Genomic DNA, 19,782 nt, shown 5'->3' with positions numbered 1-19,782 from the left:
CTGATGACTTACCCAGGCTCATAAACGTGTGTGTGTGTGTGTGTGTGTGTGTGTGTGTGTATGTGTGTGGTTTTTACAGGTGTATAGCCAGCTGCCTTTACAGAAGCTGTCGGGTTACTCTTATGAGGTTGAAGACTCTGAGCCGTATCCCTGCTTCCCTGTGCCACTGCCAGAGCCTGAACCCGAACCCGAGCCAGAAGTGGAGGTAGAGGAAGTTGTAGAGCCGACCGGACGAACGAAGCGCTCAGTTTACTTTGGACCGCCCAGCCAGAAGAACGACGTCTACAGCATCTTTAAAGTATAAATCTTGGTCATTTTTGATATGGATTTTACAGAACAGGCAACAGGAGATACTGACATTGATCTTCAGTCAGTCAAAAAAAAAAATGAGGTGTATATACAGTATATGATGTTGTATATTAAGACTCCACAGTCTCTCATCTGCTTTTATCCTCTCTCTCTCCCCTCCTAGGAAATTGGAATCAAGATTGTGACTAACTCCGATGTGAAAAAACCTTATAACTGCCATGAAAGGATTATGTATGACATGCTTTACTATGATGGTATGTTTTCTGGTTTGCCACTGGCATTTGACCCTACAACAAAACACTTGCGTTATAATGTAAACCTGCGGTTACAGGAGATTCTGAAGTAGGTGGGGCTCCCATGGACCTTGACACAGCTTTGGATTACGGGAGAATGGAACAATCTGTTGGAAATCAAAATCAGGAGACCAAGGAGACTATTAGAACCTTCTTCCCTGAGACCTGGATCTGGGAGCTGGTTTCTGTTGGGTAAGTTTAAATGTGTAATTAAATTTTTTATGAATGTGTTTCTAGATCTGGTAGACTCTCCGGTACCCATGGCCTTCAACATGATGCCACAGAGTTCAGGTGCTGTGCTGAAAGGTAAAGAGGAGGAGGAGGAGAAGAAGGAGACCGTCAGGACATTCTTCCCTGAGACCTGGATCTGGGACCTGGTTTCTGTGGGGTAATGATAATATATAATATGAAGACCATCAAAACAAAATCAGTAGTGTGTGTGTGTGTGTGTGCGTGTGTGTGTGTGCGTGCGTGTGTGTGTGTGTGCGTGTGCGTGTGCGTGTGCGTGTGTGTGTGCGTGTGTGTGTGCGTGTGCGTGTGCGTGTGCGTGTGCGTGTGCGTGTGCGTGTGCGTGTGTGTGGTTTGATTAATCAAGTTACCTGTTCTATAAAATGTCTAAAATTTGTGAAAAATGTACACACAAAGTGACTCAAATCATGTTTTGTCCCACCAACAGTCCAAAACCCAATTCTTTACATTTGAAAAAAAGTAAAACCTGGTTTCAAAATCCCAAATATTTTCCACATCATTGAATAGTCCTTAATAAATCAATTCAGATGTTGATATCCCCAAAACTTTTCTTACTATGGATGTAGTTTTGGTGTGTAAAACTCTATCATGTGAAGCTAATCTTGAATTTTAGCTGATTAAAACAGTTTTTGTTTCAGTACCAGTACATGCACCATGTAGTGGGTTGTTTTTATCCAGAGATACTGTAGCAGTGTCTATGTATCTGCTGGTGCATCACTTTGGTCCAGACTGAAAGGGCTTAACACTGGAAGGACTGTCAATGAAAGGCCAAGAGGATGAATCCTTAATGACTTTGTTCATCGCCTCACTTTTCAGAACCACCATGAGGTTCACATTTGGGGATTTTGTTGAAATATCTTCAATACTAGATTGCCATTTATTACAAATTCATGCCTGAAGCTTCACTTTTCATCTGGCACTATTATCAAAAAAGGTCCCCCTACGTTCAGAAACATGTTTTTTCTTTGTTCCTACAGTTGGATGTTTGAGATTCACTGTACATGATATTTATGCAGTTTGACACTGTTTTCATATTCAGCTGCTGAAAGTTTCTCTGAGCTCAGAGATTTCAATGTGTGAGCCTATAAGCAGGATTTGTGACAACTAGTTTTGAAGCCAATCTTGGTCCATTATTCAATTTACACAATATGATTTTAAAACTTGAAGCCTCCAGTGTATAAATACTGAGAATTGACCTTACAGTGAAGGAGGAGACATCTTGTGTCCAGCAGTGAAATCAAATATATTTACACATTTATAGATTATGGAGTTTTGAATGAGAGGAAAGTTCATTTTAAACTTTTTAAAAATGTGTTAAATCTTGTAATTATACTTCTGTTTTCTTTGTATCTGTCCTAATACATGTCTGGAGGGAATCTTTAAATGTGACACAGCAAATGGTATCATGCTAACATTAGCTAACACAAATTAACATAGCTACAATGCTAAACATTAGCCTGCCAGAATGATGTATGTGAACTAGTTTGACACTGTTTTCATATTCAACTGCTCAAAGTTTCTCTGAGGTAATTGAAAATCAGATTTTAAATTGTGAGCCTACAAGCAGGATTTGTGACAAGTAGTTTTGAAAGCCTGGTGTTATATTCAGCTTACACAAATATGATGTTCAAACTTGAAGCCTGCAGTTTACAAACACTGAGAATTGACCTTACAGTGAAGGTGGACACATTGAAATGAAATATATTTACCCATTTATAGATTCTGGAATTTTTAATGAGGTGGAAGTTAAGATTTAAGTGTTGTAATTATACTTTGTTTTCTGAAAAATAAACATATCAGGAGTATTTTTAATCTGTCTTAATACATGTCTTGAGGAAATCTTTAAATGTTCCCTGCTTTGGTTTGTGACCCAATACATGATGTGACTCAGCAAATGGTAGCATGCTAATGTTAGCTAACACAAATTAACATAGCTAAAATGCTAAACATTAGACGGCTAAATATCAGCATGTTAGCTTTGAACATAAAACATCTCATAATGTATTAACACAGACTGTCATGAAATGTACTGAGTATATCCATGTTTCCATCGATTAAGAGGAACTCCATGCTGCTTGAACTTTTTAACTGGACTCTCTCATGTATGTTTGTACAGAGACACTGGGTCAGTGGATGTAGAGAAGACTGTACCAGACACCATCACTAAGTGGGCTGCCGGAGCTTTCTGTGTCTCCTCTGTGGGCTTCGGCGTGTCACCCAACACGGGCCTGACCGCCTTCCAGCCATTCTTTGTGAGCCTCACGTTGCCCTACTCTGTCATTCGAGGGGAGGTGTTTACACTCAAAGCCACCGTCTTCAACTATCTCTCCAAATGCATTATGGTAAATATTCAGGGTCTTTCAGATTAAGTTTGTCTAAATTGAAATTGAACCAAACAATTTAGTAATAATTGGACATTTTCACTTATATCGTGTGGCATAGGCCTACTGTATATTTCACATATTTGGTACATTGTTTTATCTTTCTTTCTGCCTGCAGGTGAAGGTCACACTGGCTGATGCAGAGCAGTACACCTCCAGGAGCTGTGAAGGCTGTCAGTACAGTGTGTGTCTGTGTGCAGAGGAGAGTAGGACCTTCTCATGGATCGTCACTCCGACAGCCCTCGGTATTAATAGATTGATGACCAGACATTAATACTGGTTCAATCCCATCTGATTTACAATTGAACTGATATTTTACATGTGATGGCTGTGGTCTGTGGAAATACTTAAATATCTAAACTGTAGTCAGCAGCTACTTTTTAAAGATCAACATTTTACACACAAATCATGAGTGTATAAAAATTAGGGAGAGCAGCTACAATGGTACTTTCAAATCAGTATCAGTATTTATAATACTGGCCTGGAACTAATTGGATTATTTTTATAAGCCATAATTTTCTCAATTTTATCGTTTGTCTATAAAATATCAGAAAATCGTGAAAATTACAACCTGTTACAATGTCTTGGAGCTTGTGGTGACGTCTTCAAGATGTCTTGTTTTGTTTTCAATCAGCAGGCCAAAATCCAAAGATATTCAATTTACTATCATATGAGAAGCAGAAAAATCAGTCAAGAAGCTGCAACCATTTTGCTTTAAAAAAAGAAAAAGAGTAAAATGAATTTTTTGTTAAACAAAATCATCAAAATAGTAGAATTAACTTTCTGTCCATCACTAATTGTTGTAGCTCTAAATTCAATAATATATTTTATAATATGCCATAACTTTTTCCATATTTGATGCTACATTTCACTGATAATTCTCTGGCATGTAAGAAAGTCTTAAAATGTAGGATGTTAAGTTGAAATGGAGACTTTTGCTTTGTGGTTTTGCTGCTGTTACCGAAAGTAAATGATCTTCTAACCCACACATAGACCAATTTTTAGACCAAGAAAAATGAAGAAATACACACATGAATAAATAGAACAATTATGTAATTAAGGAGAAACTGATAAATGTTTTTTTTAAATGCGTACACATTGTTGCAAAAAGGATTCTGGTTTCTTCAAAATGATTATGGCAGGAGGGGCTGCTTGAAGCTGCTCTCCTTCCCACCAGAATCCTAATTATATTTTCTTGGGACAAAACTTAAATTTTATATTTTAAGTCATTAATAAACTGACAACGGATCATCAAAAGAGACCTAAAACAGAATGTACATAGCGGGGACAGTAGCTTAACTTTGACTAAAATGAAAGAAGACATGATGTGATGGGTAATAACATGCAGAGACACTGACATGCTCCTTTTTTTAATGTGTTGTAGTCTAAATGCAATTTAAGAGGCTTTTTCAAACCGTATCTAAAGCAATGAATATAACTAATTAAAGCTTTTAGGAACTTTTGCTTAAAAAGTGTTTCTTCACAAATGATCATCTATTAATTTCAGTCCCAAAAAAAAAAGAATATATATCAATATCCTTCAAAAAGTGATGGAGCATCACTGTCTTGCACAGTGTCAGCTAGACATGGTGCTGCTGCCTCATTACAGAGATATTTTCCAGTTGACTGTCACTAACAGTATAACGCAATCTTCATATCTTGAAATCATTTTAAACACTGTTGTTGTTCAATACGTCCAATAGAATCTAACACTCTGAGCGACGAAGATGAGATGATGAGATAGAACAAGCTAATTAATCCTTATTAAGGGCACTGACAGCTGTTGCGTCTTCACCGCTGGAAGGAAAGAAAAAGGGGGCTGTTGTTGTAGCACCGCCTGGCCCGAAAAGCAGAGGATTTCTATCAGCCTCCATCAGCAGGGATGGAGGCGAGGCTCTGATGAATGTCAAATTGCGCTCCTCTAACTCCCCCTTAGAGGAATGCTGACAATCACTTGTACTAACAAGTCAGGTAGTATCTCTGACGAAACACTCCGAAACCTCTCCCTCGGGGGGTGATCTGTACTTGTCCTCTGTGAGAAGGATTGTGGGCTGTGAAAGGAAGGGGAGGGAGGGGGTGGGAGATAGAGCGGTACGCGAGAGAGAGAAAGTATAATAACGCAACAAATGGGGATTAATGAGGACGAATAAGATAGGAAACAGGGGGAGGAAGGAAAACACAGATAGAGGGGGGGTGGAACAGGGAGAATAATGAGCTGGATTGAAAAGCAGATGGGAAGCTGTTTTTTGCTTCCGTACACAAAATGTGACAGAGTGACAGGAGAAGAGAGCGGTAATCAATACAGTCCCTGCTCTCCAGAGTAAGAGTATGTTTGTGTACACGCAGGTGAGGTGAAACTGAAGGTCAGCGCTGAGGCCATGAAGACTGACATACTCTGTGGCAATGAAGTGGCTGTTGTTCCCGACATGGGCCAAATCGACACAGTGGTCCGCACCCTGCTGGTGCAGGTCAGTAACTGTCACACACAACACTAAACCTCATTTAAAAGCTCAGCAAACACATATTTAAATATGGAATATAGTATTGCCTTTTTAATTAAGTGAATATATGTGTATCAAACTTTATTTTTAAATTCAGCTTTCATACAGGTTAATGTAGTTCAAAGTGCTTAATAGTTGATTGACAAGCTGATAATAAGACAGAACAAGTATAGACTGAGGACAATATAAAGAAAAGGAACAAAAATGATGAAGGAAACCACTACAAAGAACAAGTTGAGGCCGATGCACATGAGAGAAAATAAGAATAATAAAAATGTTATTTTAGGATTTATAATAATAAAAATCTAAACTAAAATAAGTGGGAGAAAAAAATGTGTAACATAACAGATAATCACTAATTACCAGAACCCAAAACAGTGTCCTATCCATGCCAATCTTCCGTTTGTGATGATGATATATTCCTTATCTTACATGATATAGAACAAATTCATTACTTACCACAGTTTTCATGAGGTAATTTAATGCATTTCATTTCCTAGATATTTCTAAGAAATCATTGAAATGTTACAACAGTTCACTTTTTAATGTAGTAGAATAAAGTGGTTTTAAATCTGTTTTTTACACTATGAATTTATGAGGCTGCTCATATGGGCAGCTAGTCCAAAATGCATTGATTCAGTTGGTGCAGTTTGATACCAGTGTAGGCCTTTCTGTCCTGATTTTACAACATAACTTGTACAAAATGTTGATAATGTTGATATGGTTCCTGGCACGGATCTAAGTAGCTATAGAGCCAGATATTTTTATTTAAAACATGACTCCAAATGAAACTGGAGTGCCGGATTTAAGTCTCCCCCTTCTGGCAGTGAGAGTAATTACAGAAACAGTGGACACGCTAGTTGACACATTATAGCTCAGCTGTAGCCTACACTGTCGCTAGTTTTGTGGCTGTAAAACGGTAGATAAATTGTTTAGAGCGTCAAACAACCCCTGGGAAATGACTCGTTTCACTATCAGAAAGCAATCCATTCAGTCATTAACATTAAGAAAGTCTACAAGAGTCGGACGGTTAAATTATTTTATCTCCATTCAGGTTAGCAGGGTGCTAACTCAGCCAGCGGAAGTCTCGTGTGCATGCCAGTGAGGCAGTATCACCACAGATTTAAAAACTCTGTATACTGTGAAAGACAGAGAGCTGTATCTGGCTGTTATAAGCTTAATCAGCATTGTGTTAACTCATTTGGCAAAGGCTCGAATGTAACAGACGTTCATTTATATGTAAAAGTTCCGCACTGCAGGTTTAATGTTGCTTTGTATCTGCTTGATGTGTAAATACGCTGTGCTTGTCTCTGCTGCCCCCAAGTGGCCAAAGAAACAGTTAATGCCTATTTAATAAGGAGCAATCACCTCACAATATTAAGGTGTAAAATAAAGTCAGAACTTTGCATGTAATGATATGAGATCAGTTTTGACTTTTTGTGATGAGCATCTTTGAACCAGATACAATTATTTTATAATGTCCAGATTTTAGAAAATGTAAATAGGTTTGAAAGTAAATATTTACTGCTTTTCAGATCTCATTAGAAGACTAAAACAGTGTGTTAGGTTAGGGATGTAGGACAGTGTTGTGGCTCTCAGGCTCTAAACATCTTTAAAAGTAGATGACAAATGTCTAGTGTCATTTTTAAAGGAAGGCTCAGTAGTTTTTTACAGCAGTTGGTCACTGCGCTTTTTAGCAAATGGCACCAAATCAAGAAAAGATTGGGCACTTATCAGGGACTATTTTCAGCTGTGGATGAATCCACATTTGGAGTCCACATAAACTCCTGTGTGTTCATGGTAATAAAAGAACATTTCACCCAATCCAACAGTGTATCTCATTAACATATTTTAACTACACTTTGTTTCACTCACACAATACTTATAAGTAGGTTTTGTAAGCTGTGTGTCTTCATCATCATCATCTTTATTTCTCTCCACAAGGCTGAAGGAACACCACAGTCTGTCAGTCACAACGCTCTCCTCTGTCCTGCAGGTGAGTGTTCTCAAGCATGTGCATCAGCGTCAAGTTGTCTGAAAGCCTCGGGGGTTTACAGACTCTTTGACCCTCTAATTCATCACAACCTGAAAAGCCGGTACACTCGATCCCATCTTCAACTGTCGTCTCGTCGTGAGACCTGTTGGCGTCAGGGCCAGAGGTTAGGGAGCGAGGGATTGATTGATTCTAATTGTGCTCGTTATTGTTGACAAGCCTTTGAGTTTGTCAGATTTGGAGATAAGAGAGTCAGGATGAAATGGATGGCTGTAGTAAGTATCCACCATGTCAGAGCTAAAGGATGACAAGTTCTGTGTTGTGTTACATCAAGACAGTGACTCCATCAATTTCACTTTTATTTTTATTCACCATGGGCAAAAGACAGCTCTCAAATAAAACTGTCAGTTGCCTTTATTTTTTATTTTTTTTCCTATTTAATAATTTAAAAAAAAAGGTAAAAATATTTAACTAGTGATTGATTATTGTTGTCAGAATGTATTACATTGTACTTGATGATCACTGATATTTTGTTACTTAAGGAGAAGTATGGCAACACTTATATGTGGTTAACAAGATGATTAGCAGACAAACATGTTATGATTGGTCAATGTAAGTAGTGTTTTCTATACCAAAGACTTAAGCTTGCTTCTTTTTAACTTGGGTGTCATTACTTGTGCTTTCTGTGTTTCCAGAGGGGCCAGTGGAGAAGAAAATCTCTCTTCTGATGCCGGAGATGTTTGTTGCTGGATCTGCCAGGGCCTCTGTCTCTGTACTGGGTCAGTCACTCTACATGTTAACACTGTTCAAGACTCTGCATTAGTACTTAACTAAAAAATCCTTGAACGTTGGTGCCTTGTTGCCTCTGCAGGTGACCTGATGGGCCGGGCCATGAAGAACCTGGACAGGCTCCTGGCCATGCCGTACGGCTGTGGGGAGCAGAACATGGTGCTCTTCGCTCCAAACATTTTCATTCTCAACTACCTGAAAAGCACCAACCAGCTGACCACAGAGATTCAGGACAAGGCAACACGCTTCCTGGAAAGCGGTAAATCCTGATGTGCTCCTGTATCATCTCAATACAAGAAACTGTCAAAGATGGATGACGATCTGGATAATATCATAGAGCACATGGTTAAAAGTGACAATGAATGTTAGTGTCCTCTATTTTTAGTCCACAGACAGTAGAAACATCAGGAAAAGTCTGTGACTTAACCTCCGTGATGTCTCTACCTGATCTACCTGACACTGGAGTTTGATTCTCATGATCTGCATATTGGTACAAATATGAAAAAAGCCATTACAGCTGCATCCAACCAAATGTCTTCATTTAGTCAAATATAACTTTAACTTAAAAAGAACTTTCAGACATTTATGGTGCAGCAATGCTGAAGAAGCTTGTGATATTAATACTACAAGTGAAGGAGGGATTATTTGAAGGTAATTTCTCTTTATTTTCTTCTTGTTTTTGTTATATTTTGTATTATTCTGTGTTTATTGTAGGGTATCAGAGGGAGCTCACCTACAAGCATGACGACGGCTCTTACAGTGCCTTTGGGAAGAATGATGAGTCTGGAAACACCTGGTCAGTAACATGAATGAGTGGATGCTGCTCAGTGTTATATAATGAAAGGTTGTAATAACAGTTACATTTCATTTAAAGAAGAAGTTTGATACTTTTTACAAGAAAAAAACAAGTGGGGACCAAAATGAGTCACTTAATAGCTTATATAAGAACATCTTCCGCTTCATATGGTAATTGTTATAGTATATTACATGAATAACATCTATTTTTTCTAACCCAACTGCTGCTAACATTTAGATGTGTAATAATGTGCAAACTGAGAAACCACTAATCAAACCACTGTCTGTCACTTTACTTCCACATCTGTGAACTTATGAATAAACCTATAAATACCAAAATTATAAAAATGTCTTTATGATGATGTAACACATGATATATATTGCTGTTGCATCAGTGGTTATAGAACACTGTAAAGTATTTACAGCTTTTCTGTTAATTTTCAGCTCAAATCTCACACTTGATTTTAATGAAAGAATAAAAAGGACACGCAGACACAGTGGAATGTAGACACACACACACACACACACACACACTCTCTCTCTATGTCCTCTCTGCCGTTTGGCACCAGACAGGATCCTAATAATTTACTTTGTGAGGAACCTGCCAGAAAATATTAATATTAGCTTTTAATGGGCTTAAAGCACAGTGCCTCAGGGGGATTTAACAAACCCTCTGCTGTTTTGAAAGGATGCTGGGCAGTTTGGCAGTTGGTGTGTGTGTGTGTGGGTGTGTGTTTGTGGTTAGTAGAAACTAGGGCTCTCAAGTGTTCAATTACATTAAAATTCCAACAGAAGATTGGATGAAATTGTCCAAATCCCTTGAAATATCAGCGCTTTAGTGAGCGCAGTTATGTGGAACTTTGGGGAAAGAGGACTTTCATTTAAGTCTCAAAGGGAGAAATACAATATTGTTTTTACATAAAAGCTGCACTAATCAAAAATGACTGTGTAATGGGGGAAAAAAAGCTATTGTCACCTCAGTCCTACAAAGCTTTTCAGCCTCTCTTCTCTCATTGTTTTAATTTTACTGCCCACAATCCAGGTACATTTTTCAGGAGTTGGCATTGAGTGACATTTTCTGATAAGCAAGAAAAAAGCATTTCTGATTAGAGTTCAGTCAATCAAAATAATAGTAACAACAGTACTGAGGTTTATTTAGCCAGTTTTATTTATTCTTTATTTTACTCAGCGTTCTTTTCAAGAGTTACTTAACATTGTATAATAATGTTATACATTATAAAATATAATTAAAACCATAAATACAAAAATGATCAGTGAACAATCCACATTAAACAAGTCTGTTTTCATTCCAGTTCAAAATATCATATCTGTAACAGTAAACTTTTCCACTCTAAAATCGGTGTCAGTTTCAAAAATCCCATATCCATCGAGTTCCAGTGGCCATATCAACTTCACAAAGACAGAATATGTCAGTGTTGTATTTACAGCTTTTTGTGGCTTTCACATGCGGCATAAAAAATCAATGTAGCTGCACCAGTCAATATTTCTCAATATTTATATACCAACTGAATCAGTTGAAAAACTTGACTGCAGAGTGAAACAGTCAGATAAAGTTGTACAGAGAACATGCTGGAGCTTTTCAGCTGCTAAAGAACTAGATATAGAACCAGATAAGAACCAGCTGATACAGAACCAGATAGTGAACTCAGATATAGGAGGTGGAGGAGACCAAAACAGAGGTTAAAGGAGAATTAATGAATGCTGCTGTATCAGCATTTGTTTGCTTAGATTTTCACCATAATAGTGCTGCTGTAATGATTTATGTGAACCTTAAAATATTCAATTCAATTCAATCTTTATTTACATAACATCATCGTCTCAAGGCACTTTTCATATAGAGCTTGGCGACAGAAGCAAGGAAAAACTCCCCCTTAAAATATCAACAAGAGTTAATCATAGTGGACTCTTGACTGCATCCAGGATGATACTGATTACAATGCCACACAATACATGCAGAGTGAGTTATTATTTGTATAACTGGCTTCCTCCAGCATTACGTCTGACACATGAGGATGTTTTATTTAAAAATAATGGAAGCGAATACTTAACTTTCCGATCAACAGGCTTTGCTGCCTCTGTATCGGCTCCAGCTGTCTTCAGTGTGTTGAGCTCATGTGCGGGTCGGATGGTGTCGAGTTGTGTTGTGGATGCAGCTCAGGCTTAAAGCTCCATGTTAGTGTGAGACAGAGGGCTGTTATGTAATTGTCCTGTGGCCGGGTTCATTTCAGGGTTACCAACACAGGCGCATATGGTTAGATCTGTCTTCTAAAAACTGTGTGTTGTCTGTATATTACCCTCTAGGCTGACCTCTTTTGTGATGAAGTCCTTCGGTGGGGCGAGACCATACATTTTTGTGAATAAGCAGCACATTAAAGATGCCAGGAGGTGGCTGTCCAAACACCAGAGGCCCGACGGATGCATCAGATCTGTTGGGAAACTCTTCCACAACGGCATGAAGGTAATGAGATGAGAACGAATGTTGACATGTCAGGTGGGAGTATTAGGACTGAACAACACTTGGCAGTGTGGTGGTTAAGTGTTCTGCGCGGGTGAATTTTCCCCATAAGACACTTAGGATTAAGTCAATATGAGCGATTAGCATAGAGAAGAGTTTCAGAGAGCTACGAGTGAGAGCGGAGATTGCCCAGGGCATACACACACACACACACACACACACTCAGAGGAAATATCCTGTATGGGTTATTTTATGGCAGTTCACTATCAAACTAAAGCACTTCCTGAGGAAGACTGATACCAATAAGGCCTGACAACTGTGTTAGTGAGGAGCAGAACACGTATCTGCACACACACACACACACACACACACACACACACACACACACACACACACACAGAGTAAAGGCTGGGCAAACCGATCAGTCTAAAAATGCATTCAGTGTCACAAAGGAATCATTCTGCTGTTACATCAGCTGATCCATCACAGTTAGTATAAACTCTGGCTTTGCTGTGATTTCACGGCTTTCTAGTGCACCTGTGTGAGATTAAGCTGCACATTTACTGTTTTGGTCTATAAAAAGTGCCCCCAGCCATAAAAATCATGTCCAAGTTGACGTCTTCGCAAAGTTTGTTTTTCTCCAAAAATATTGAATTCATTTTTCTTAAAAATGACTGATGAATCACTTATTAAAATAATGTTTATCTAGAGTATCTTCTGCTTAGCTCAGACCTTGGGTTTTACTCAGAGCTTACTGACTCATTGTTACTAAAAGGTGATGAAGACCTTAAAGAGATATATTTTTCAAGCAAATAAAGAAGTTCACCAGATTAAACGGAATCAGGGGTATTGTCAAGAAAGGATAGAAATACCTCTTTTATCTCTTTATCTCAGTAAACACAGATTGTCCCTTTCCATTAACAGACATTAATTATGTCTAAGTGTTCAGTTTCACATGGAACCAGTTATGATGGTGAGAAGTAGTGTCCAAAAAAAACTGAAGAAATCTCTGAACACCTGAATATGTGACGGGACACATGAACGCACATATTGAATAGAAATGAGAGCAATCTCACACACTGTCACTTGCTGCTGGAATATGAACCTGTGAACGTCGAACAGGTCAAAACGTAATAAACTGATGAGATGAGACCTGAAACAACTCAGCTCGCATTGTGTTTCTATTGAGTCTATGTTCAGTGGCGCAGACAAAACTAAAAAGCATAAAGTGAAGCAGTGAATGTGTTTTCTGATCATTCCTGTTGTGTGTTTCATCAGGGAGGAGTGAGTGACGATGTGTCCCTGACAGCTTACATCACTGCCGCCATGCTGGAGCTGGACACCAACGCCACGGTGAGTCTGACACCATAACAACCCACCTTTCAACGAGTCATCAAATAATACTGTTACTACAAACAAACAGGAAATACTACTGTATGTAAATATCTGTATTATTAATCACAACCCTTTACTTAAAATGACATTTAGTTTCATTGTATGTAATGTTTTTTAAGTAAGTGATTTTCTTTCCAGATGAGACCTGAGCATTCTCTTTAACCTCAATACATCCCCAACAAAGTTAACCAATCACATGAAAAAAATGTCATTATTGTTGTTTATTTGATGAAGCACATTTTATTTCATAAGAGTTGTTAAGTTGATCATTCATGTAAGACAGTTAATGTGGGAAATATTGAGATAAAAGAATATTAAGGATTTTCATTTACATAGTACATTTTATTTTAGCACAGTAGATAATTCAGAAGTTAAAATGCATTGTGTGGTGTTTAATTATCCATAATGCACCAGGAGTGGAATAAAAACAAGAAGAAGAGTTAGCGCTAAATAGTTTTGTTAGCAGTCAAGCTGTATAACGTCTGTTGCCACGAGCTAATGCGTCTGCTTTTCTTTTATTCACTAAACAAGCATGTCTGATTTTAAATCCAGAGTCTTGTCTCGTCATTTTTGAAGATAGACTAAGCTACAACAATTACCACATAGAGGTCAACAGTGATTTATAATGTAAAGTGTGATAGGAAGCTGTGTTAGGAGGAGGACACATTTAGGAGCATTGAGTCTGAAGATTGACTCTGTCCTTTAAAGAGACCCACACTGTAGTAATGTAATAAGCTAAAGATTTCATTAGATCACAGTTGCTTGCAGACAGTTTTAAATACATGTGCACTGAGTAATAATGAGCGAATTCAATAACTTTCACTGTTCCTTGTGTGTGCAGCTGTACATGACTAATAGTCTCATGTGTGGGCTGCATTTAACTGAAGAGTTATTGTAAGAGTTTCCTTGCTCAGAAGCTTAAAGCAAGTCATTTTGAGAATCCTGCATACGATCTCATCAGTGTGTTTGTGTTTGCCTTTGTGTCTTGCCAGGACCCTGTTGTCCAGAGGTGTCTGAGCTGTCTCAAAGCAGCAGTGGAAGGCCAGATGGATAACCTCTACACCACGGCCCTGCTGTCCTACACCTTCACTCTGGCTGGAGACGAGGAGATGAGGAGCAAACTCATCACCTACCTGCACCAGCAGGCCAACACAGAGGGTATGACAGCCTCGGCAGCGTTTCACTGACACCTAGCAGCACGAACGCTGACGTTAATCAGCACTAATTGGGTCCCACTCCATAGCGGCCGTGTGTACAGTCAGTGAATTCTGTCATGCTACATCAGAGTTTACAAGGTGCTGCTTCATGTTATCAGATATCGTTCATCAAACAAAATGAATATGAAGGCCTGCAGTAGACCCTTGCTGTTGTGGATGACCTGCATACACTTATTAAATATCAAATCCAAAGAGTATCTATATACATTTAGAGCACAGATAAGACAAAGATGTAAAAGCAAAGATAAGACTGCAAGAAAATCTAGGATGGAAAACATCTTATCACACCACACACACACACACACACACACACACACACACACACACACACACACACACACACACACACACACACGTTATATAATTTATAAATGACATGAAAAACATCCTTCAATCATATTTTTTGCTTTTTTCAGAGACATTTTAGGAGAATAAATCATTTTAGAAAAGGGTTAGCCTCTTGGTTTGAAGTACAGTGTGGAATATTAGGTAGACTGGCAACAGAAACTCAAATAGAGAGTATCTACTTTGAAACCTAGAGCTAAACTATGAATAAATGAACCAGTGTGGTAATGTGTAGACTGTAGGCTTTACATGTTCCCACAAATTAAACTCTGCATAAATTCTAAGATCATGATTGCTTAACTTTTTCCAATGAGCGACTCCACTGTCCTGATTGGCAGGGGGCACTCTTCACTGGAACAGAGCAGGGGCTTCTGGGAAAGCCCTGGACTCTCTGGAGGTGGAGATGACCTCCTACGTGCTGCTGGCTCTACTCTCTGGTCCGGCCCTGCCAGAATTCAGTTTGGACTACGCATCTGGCATCGTCCGTTGGCTGGCTCAGCAGCAGAACCCTTACGGAGGTTTCTCTTCCACGCAGGTAGGCGCTGCCGTTCACAGTCGTTTCTCACAGGAAGCCTTTTTAACCCCGAATGGACTTTACTAACTCCTCTAACCTCCGTGCACCTCAGGACACCGTGGTGGCCCTCCAGGCGCTGGCCAAGTACGGAGCCGCCACCTACAGCGACGAGGGCAGCACAGCAGTGACGGTGACGTCGTTAGGAGGCCTGAACAAAGAGTTTAAGGTGGATCAGAGCAACAGACTGCTGTACCAGGAGGAGAGGCTGAGCGACGTCCCTGGAGAGTACACCATCACAGCACAGGGACAAGGCTGTGTGCTGGCACAGGTACACTCAGTCACAGAGAACACAGGATAGGACAGTTAAAAACACCATTACTGATAAGATGTTTGTGGTGAGGTAATCTAGAGAATGAGTCCAATATCACTTAAAATCAGGTCATTACATATTGATACACATGAATAAACAGTCATGTAATACCTCTTTATGTATAGTTATTATAGCTATTTTAGTTTTATAATTTATAAGACTTTACATGTTCAAACTGTTATCAGTAGATATTATGAAATAGCGCCAGGCTTTGAAGCTGATTTGACATAGTGGCCAAACTATGTAATTACATCATGTGATGCTACTAGGCCCAAAAAGACTTTTCCCCATAGACTTACATTGTGAAAGAGACATTACTTATAATGCAACTTTGAACAGCAACAAAGTTATTCAAACTGTGTTTCACACAGGCAGTAAGACCAGATATAACAGAAACAAGCCACAGTAGAAGATAAAAAGATAAGATTGGGAGATAAAAATAAGCTTGAATTGAATAAAAACAGGAGAATTAAGAATGAGAACAGTGTGATATGAATAAAATGCAGTTTTAAGACGGACTATAAACTTTATTGATCAAGTTAAACCTGAACATGTGTGTATTAGTATGTATTATTATTAGTATGTGTGTGTCAGTGTTGTGTTACACACTTTATACGCCGACGACTGTGTGATGTAAGATCAGATATTGACGAGTCGTCTCCCCCGCAGATCTCCATGCATTACAACGTCCCCCCTCCCCCAGACTTCTCCGCCTTCAACATTTCAACCAACACCATGGCCAAGTGCAACACCAGCAGACCACAACTCATCCTCTTTGTGCACGTCAGGTACTGTGTGTGTGTGCGTGTGTGTGTGTGTGTGTGTGTGTGTGTGTGTGTGTGTGTGTGTGTTTACCGATACCACACTGGCTGATCACGTTATATTGTTGACCTGAAATAATGATGAGATATCTTTGATTTGCCTTCAAGCCAGGTTGAGCAGGTTGTATTATTGATGTTGTTTTTGAGTTTTTACTGGAGAAGGAATGTTAATCTTAGTAGAGGTGTTGTATCAGGATATACACAGCCACAGTACAGCACAGAAAATACAAATATCATCAAAAAACAGTCTCTGGAAACTATTTAACCATTTAATTATCACGAAAAAGACATAAATAATGATTTTGAGCTTTGAGATGATTCTCCCATGAAGCAGACATATATTGTAATGAGTTAACAGTTGGTGAGTCCTCATTTCTACGCTCATATTTAAACTTAATAATATTTATTGCAATTTCAGTTTTGGCTTTTTTATTGTTAGATGTCAGAGTTTCCTCATTTGCATTTAAAAAGGTGTTACTTGGGTTTAATATTTGAGCTTCTATGTACAGAAGTATCTGCTGAGGGGCGTGCAGCATGTTTCTCTGAGCTCACCTTAAACCTTTGACTGAGAAGTCAAACACCTGGATGTACAGGATCATTTAGTGATGTCACAACTAGTTAAGAAGCCAATCACAGTCCAGTATGTAACTAACACAAGTGTGATGTGGACTTGAAGTCTCCAGTGCACAAGCACTGAGAATGGACTAAGAGACATCTTGTGTCCAACAGTTAAACGTCTGAAATGAAAAATAATTGCATATTAATAGTTTGAATCTTCAGTGAGACAGAAGTAGATGTCATTTTAAAGGTGCAGCTTGTAGCATTTATTGCCATCTAGTGGTGAGATTGCAGACTGCAAGCAACTGAATGAAGGCTTTTTAACTGTGTAATTATTATTTGTTTGGCTTTTTGACAAACACATATAATAATCAATAAAAAAAAAATCTAAACAAAGTATTTGTATGTCTTCAAACATGTGTGGAGGGAGTCTTTAAGAAATGTTTAAGAGTATTAGAACATGTGTAAAATATGCAGTTTAACATAAAGAAAAAGACTCTGCTGCTACATAGAAATCCAACTTCACAAAACAGCTGAAGGTGAAGTCACTGTGTGTACGTGTGTGTGTTTGCAGGTACCAGGGCAGGAGAGAGGAAACTAACATGGTCATCATCAACATCAAACTCCTGTCAGGATACATTCTGGACAAGAGCTCTCTGAAGCTCGTGAGTTCAACTACTCTCATCTTGTTTGTCTGTGTTTTTATATATATATATATGAGTATACTGATGGCAGTCTATGTTTGTGCACTGCAGCTGAAGAGCGACCTGTCAGTGAAGCGTGTGGATGTGGAGGAGGGATTCATCAACATCTACTTAGACGGGGTAAGAAGCAGCTCTTACTTCTCTCTATGTGAGTAAAGGTGGACAGACTGTCACTGGTTGTCCTTTGGTGTTTGTTTGCAGCTGAAGAAAGATGAAGATAAGATATACAGTGTGACACTAGAGGAGGACGTGCAGGTCAGGAACCTGAAACCAGCTGTGGTCAAAGTGTACGATTACTACCAAACAAGTAAGAACCTCATCAAGTTTCTAAATATGAAGTTCTATGTGTTGTGTCTGTTTTATTCTAATGGGTTTCTGATCATGTTTGCAGGTGATGAGGCGGTCACTGACTACACCTCCCCCTGTGCAGAGAGTATGTAACATTTCTTCATTTTATTCATACCACATTCAGAGTTTCATCACAACACTGTGGGCCAAATTGACTAAAGGTGTGTGAGGTTTTGTGCAGGTTAAATTAAAAGAAAAGCAGCAGTGTGTTTGGGCTCATGTTAAGATGCATTTATTATAAGGTGTTCCTGTTCAGACACACAAAATATACTTCTGATGTTTTACTGTGGCAGGAAAAAGCTTCACAAATATGAATATCTGGGAGAAAAAATTTGACGTTCCAAAAGTAACTACTCTTCAACCAATAATCCAAGTTCAACATCAGCTCTTTCTTTAACTGCACTTTACACAAAGCACATGAACCACAGCTGAGCTCCTATACAGCTGTGTTCTCAGTAAATATCCTGACCTGCTATATTAAAAAGATGCACCCCTGATGGTAATATGTGACAGGATTAGTCAAAGAAAATGGAATGAACAGAAATATCAGCTACATTATGAGACTGTTGTTTTTAAATTATAGTAATATGTGGTATAAATTGACTGGTTTTAAATGATCATATTGTATATTAAGAGGTGATTCTTTATTTATTTTTTGTGATATCATACTTTTCCAAAACTCACTTTATCCCTTTTTATATAACACAATTTAAATCAAAGTTTGATCAAATTTCTCAAGCAGTGTGAGTGTGTGAGTGTGTGAGTGTGTGAGTGTGTGAGTGTGTGAGTGTGTGAGTGTGTGAGTGTGTGAGTGTGTGAGTGTGTGAGTGTGTGTGTGTGTAGATAATTGAACAGTGTGTTGTTCTGTCTTACAGGTGACACCATCAACGAGCTGTAAAATCCTGCAGAGCCCCAAGTGACTGGACTTCTTTCACGTTCCCGCCTGGAAGAATCGCTGCGTCAAAGAAACATCCTGATGTTTATTTTCTTCTTCTTAGACTGTTTCTTAGATTTTACTTCTTTTTTTTAATTTTTTCTTTTTTTCTTTTTTCTTTTTTACTGCTTTTAAACTTTTTAGTCGTGTTATAATGTGAGTGAGTCCCACTTTATGTGTAATTTTAGGACAAAATGTTTACTCTTTTTTTGTGATTGTCTTGTTGCTGTTACATGCACCCCCCCCACCCCCTCCTTTTAGTGAGTGTCAGTAATGTAGCAATAACCAGTCAGTGTTCAGTAATCACTGCTGCGTCTCTCTCAACACTGGAACCTTCATTCTTTTAACCCGCCGAGCTCAAGAAACAGACGAAAAACTCTAACAGTTCTGTTTTTTTAATAGATTTGACAAAATCCATATAATTCATACGTGAAGGTGACGCATGAGACATACAGGGTACCAATAACACAGTATGAGTGTTGATGAGTATTGATTGACTGTGATTGTGTGTGTGTGTGTGTGTGTGTGTGTGTGTGTGTGTGTGTGTGTGTGTGTGTGTGTGTGTGTGTGTGTGTGAGAAACAGGATCTATTTTCTAGAAAAACAAGTCTCACGAGTGCTAGGTGAATTATAGTGTGTGTGTGTGTGTGTGTGTGTGTGTTCTGCTGTACCAGTAAAAAAAGAAAAAGGTAGATTGATACATCACTACCATACAATTTGAAATGTAACTGACAATAAAATTTTCTAAAATGACAAAAATAAGTAAAAACTGTACTTCTTTTTCATACCGT

General features: G+C 38.6%; 1 protein-coding gene across 2 annotated transcripts in view; it reads left to right on the top strand.

Annotated features, from left to right (window-relative positions):
* The window catches only part of LOC128360207 (alpha-2-macroglobulin), a 34,559-nt gene extending 15,017 nt beyond the window's left edge, over window positions 1-19,542 (top strand). Inside the window, exons 16-36 of one of the 2 annotated variants that reach the window (XM_053320582.1) lie at window positions 80-298; window positions 473-563; window positions 641-794; window positions 2,968-3,193; window positions 3,351-3,477; window positions 5,579-5,700; window positions 7,678-7,729; window positions 8,422-8,505; window positions 8,598-8,774; window positions 9,230-9,311; window positions 11,633-11,789; window positions 13,065-13,139; window positions 14,174-14,339; window positions 15,082-15,278; window positions 15,370-15,585; window positions 16,297-16,415; window positions 17,581-17,671; window positions 17,762-17,830; window positions 17,912-18,017; window positions 18,102-18,143; window positions 18,934-19,542. In XM_053320582.1, coding sequence (XP_053176557.1) covers window positions 80-298; window positions 473-563; window positions 641-794; window positions 2,968-3,193; window positions 3,351-3,477; window positions 5,579-5,700; window positions 7,678-7,729; window positions 8,422-8,505; window positions 8,598-8,774; window positions 9,230-9,311; window positions 11,633-11,789; window positions 13,065-13,139; window positions 14,174-14,339; window positions 15,082-15,278; window positions 15,370-15,585; window positions 16,297-16,415; window positions 17,581-17,671; window positions 17,762-17,830; window positions 17,912-18,017; window positions 18,102-18,143; window positions 18,934-18,956 — 2,595 coding nt within the window. In that variant the 3' untranslated portion in view covers window positions 18,957-19,542. Of the gene's footprint in view, window positions 1-79; window positions 299-472; window positions 564-640; window positions 795-839; window positions 991-2,967; window positions 3,194-3,350; window positions 3,478-5,578; window positions 5,701-7,677; window positions 7,730-8,421; window positions 8,506-8,597; window positions 8,775-9,229; window positions 9,312-11,632; window positions 11,790-13,064; window positions 13,140-14,173; window positions 14,340-15,081; window positions 15,279-15,369; window positions 15,586-16,296; window positions 16,416-17,580; window positions 17,672-17,761; window positions 17,831-17,911; window positions 18,018-18,101; window positions 18,144-18,933 lie in introns of both variants that reach the window. The other variant, XM_053320584.1, reaches the window with a different exon arrangement.
* The last annotated feature ends 240 nt before the right edge of the window (window positions 19,543-19,782 follow it).

The sequence above is a fragment of the Scomber japonicus genome, chromosome 6, assembly GCF_027409825.1.
Source record: "Scomber japonicus isolate fScoJap1 chromosome 6, fScoJap1.pri, whole genome shotgun sequence".
Classification (NCBI taxonomy): Eukaryota; Metazoa; Chordata; class Actinopteri; order Scombriformes; family Scombridae; genus Scomber; species Scomber japonicus.
This window is presented reverse-complemented; position numbering and strand designations above follow the sequence as displayed.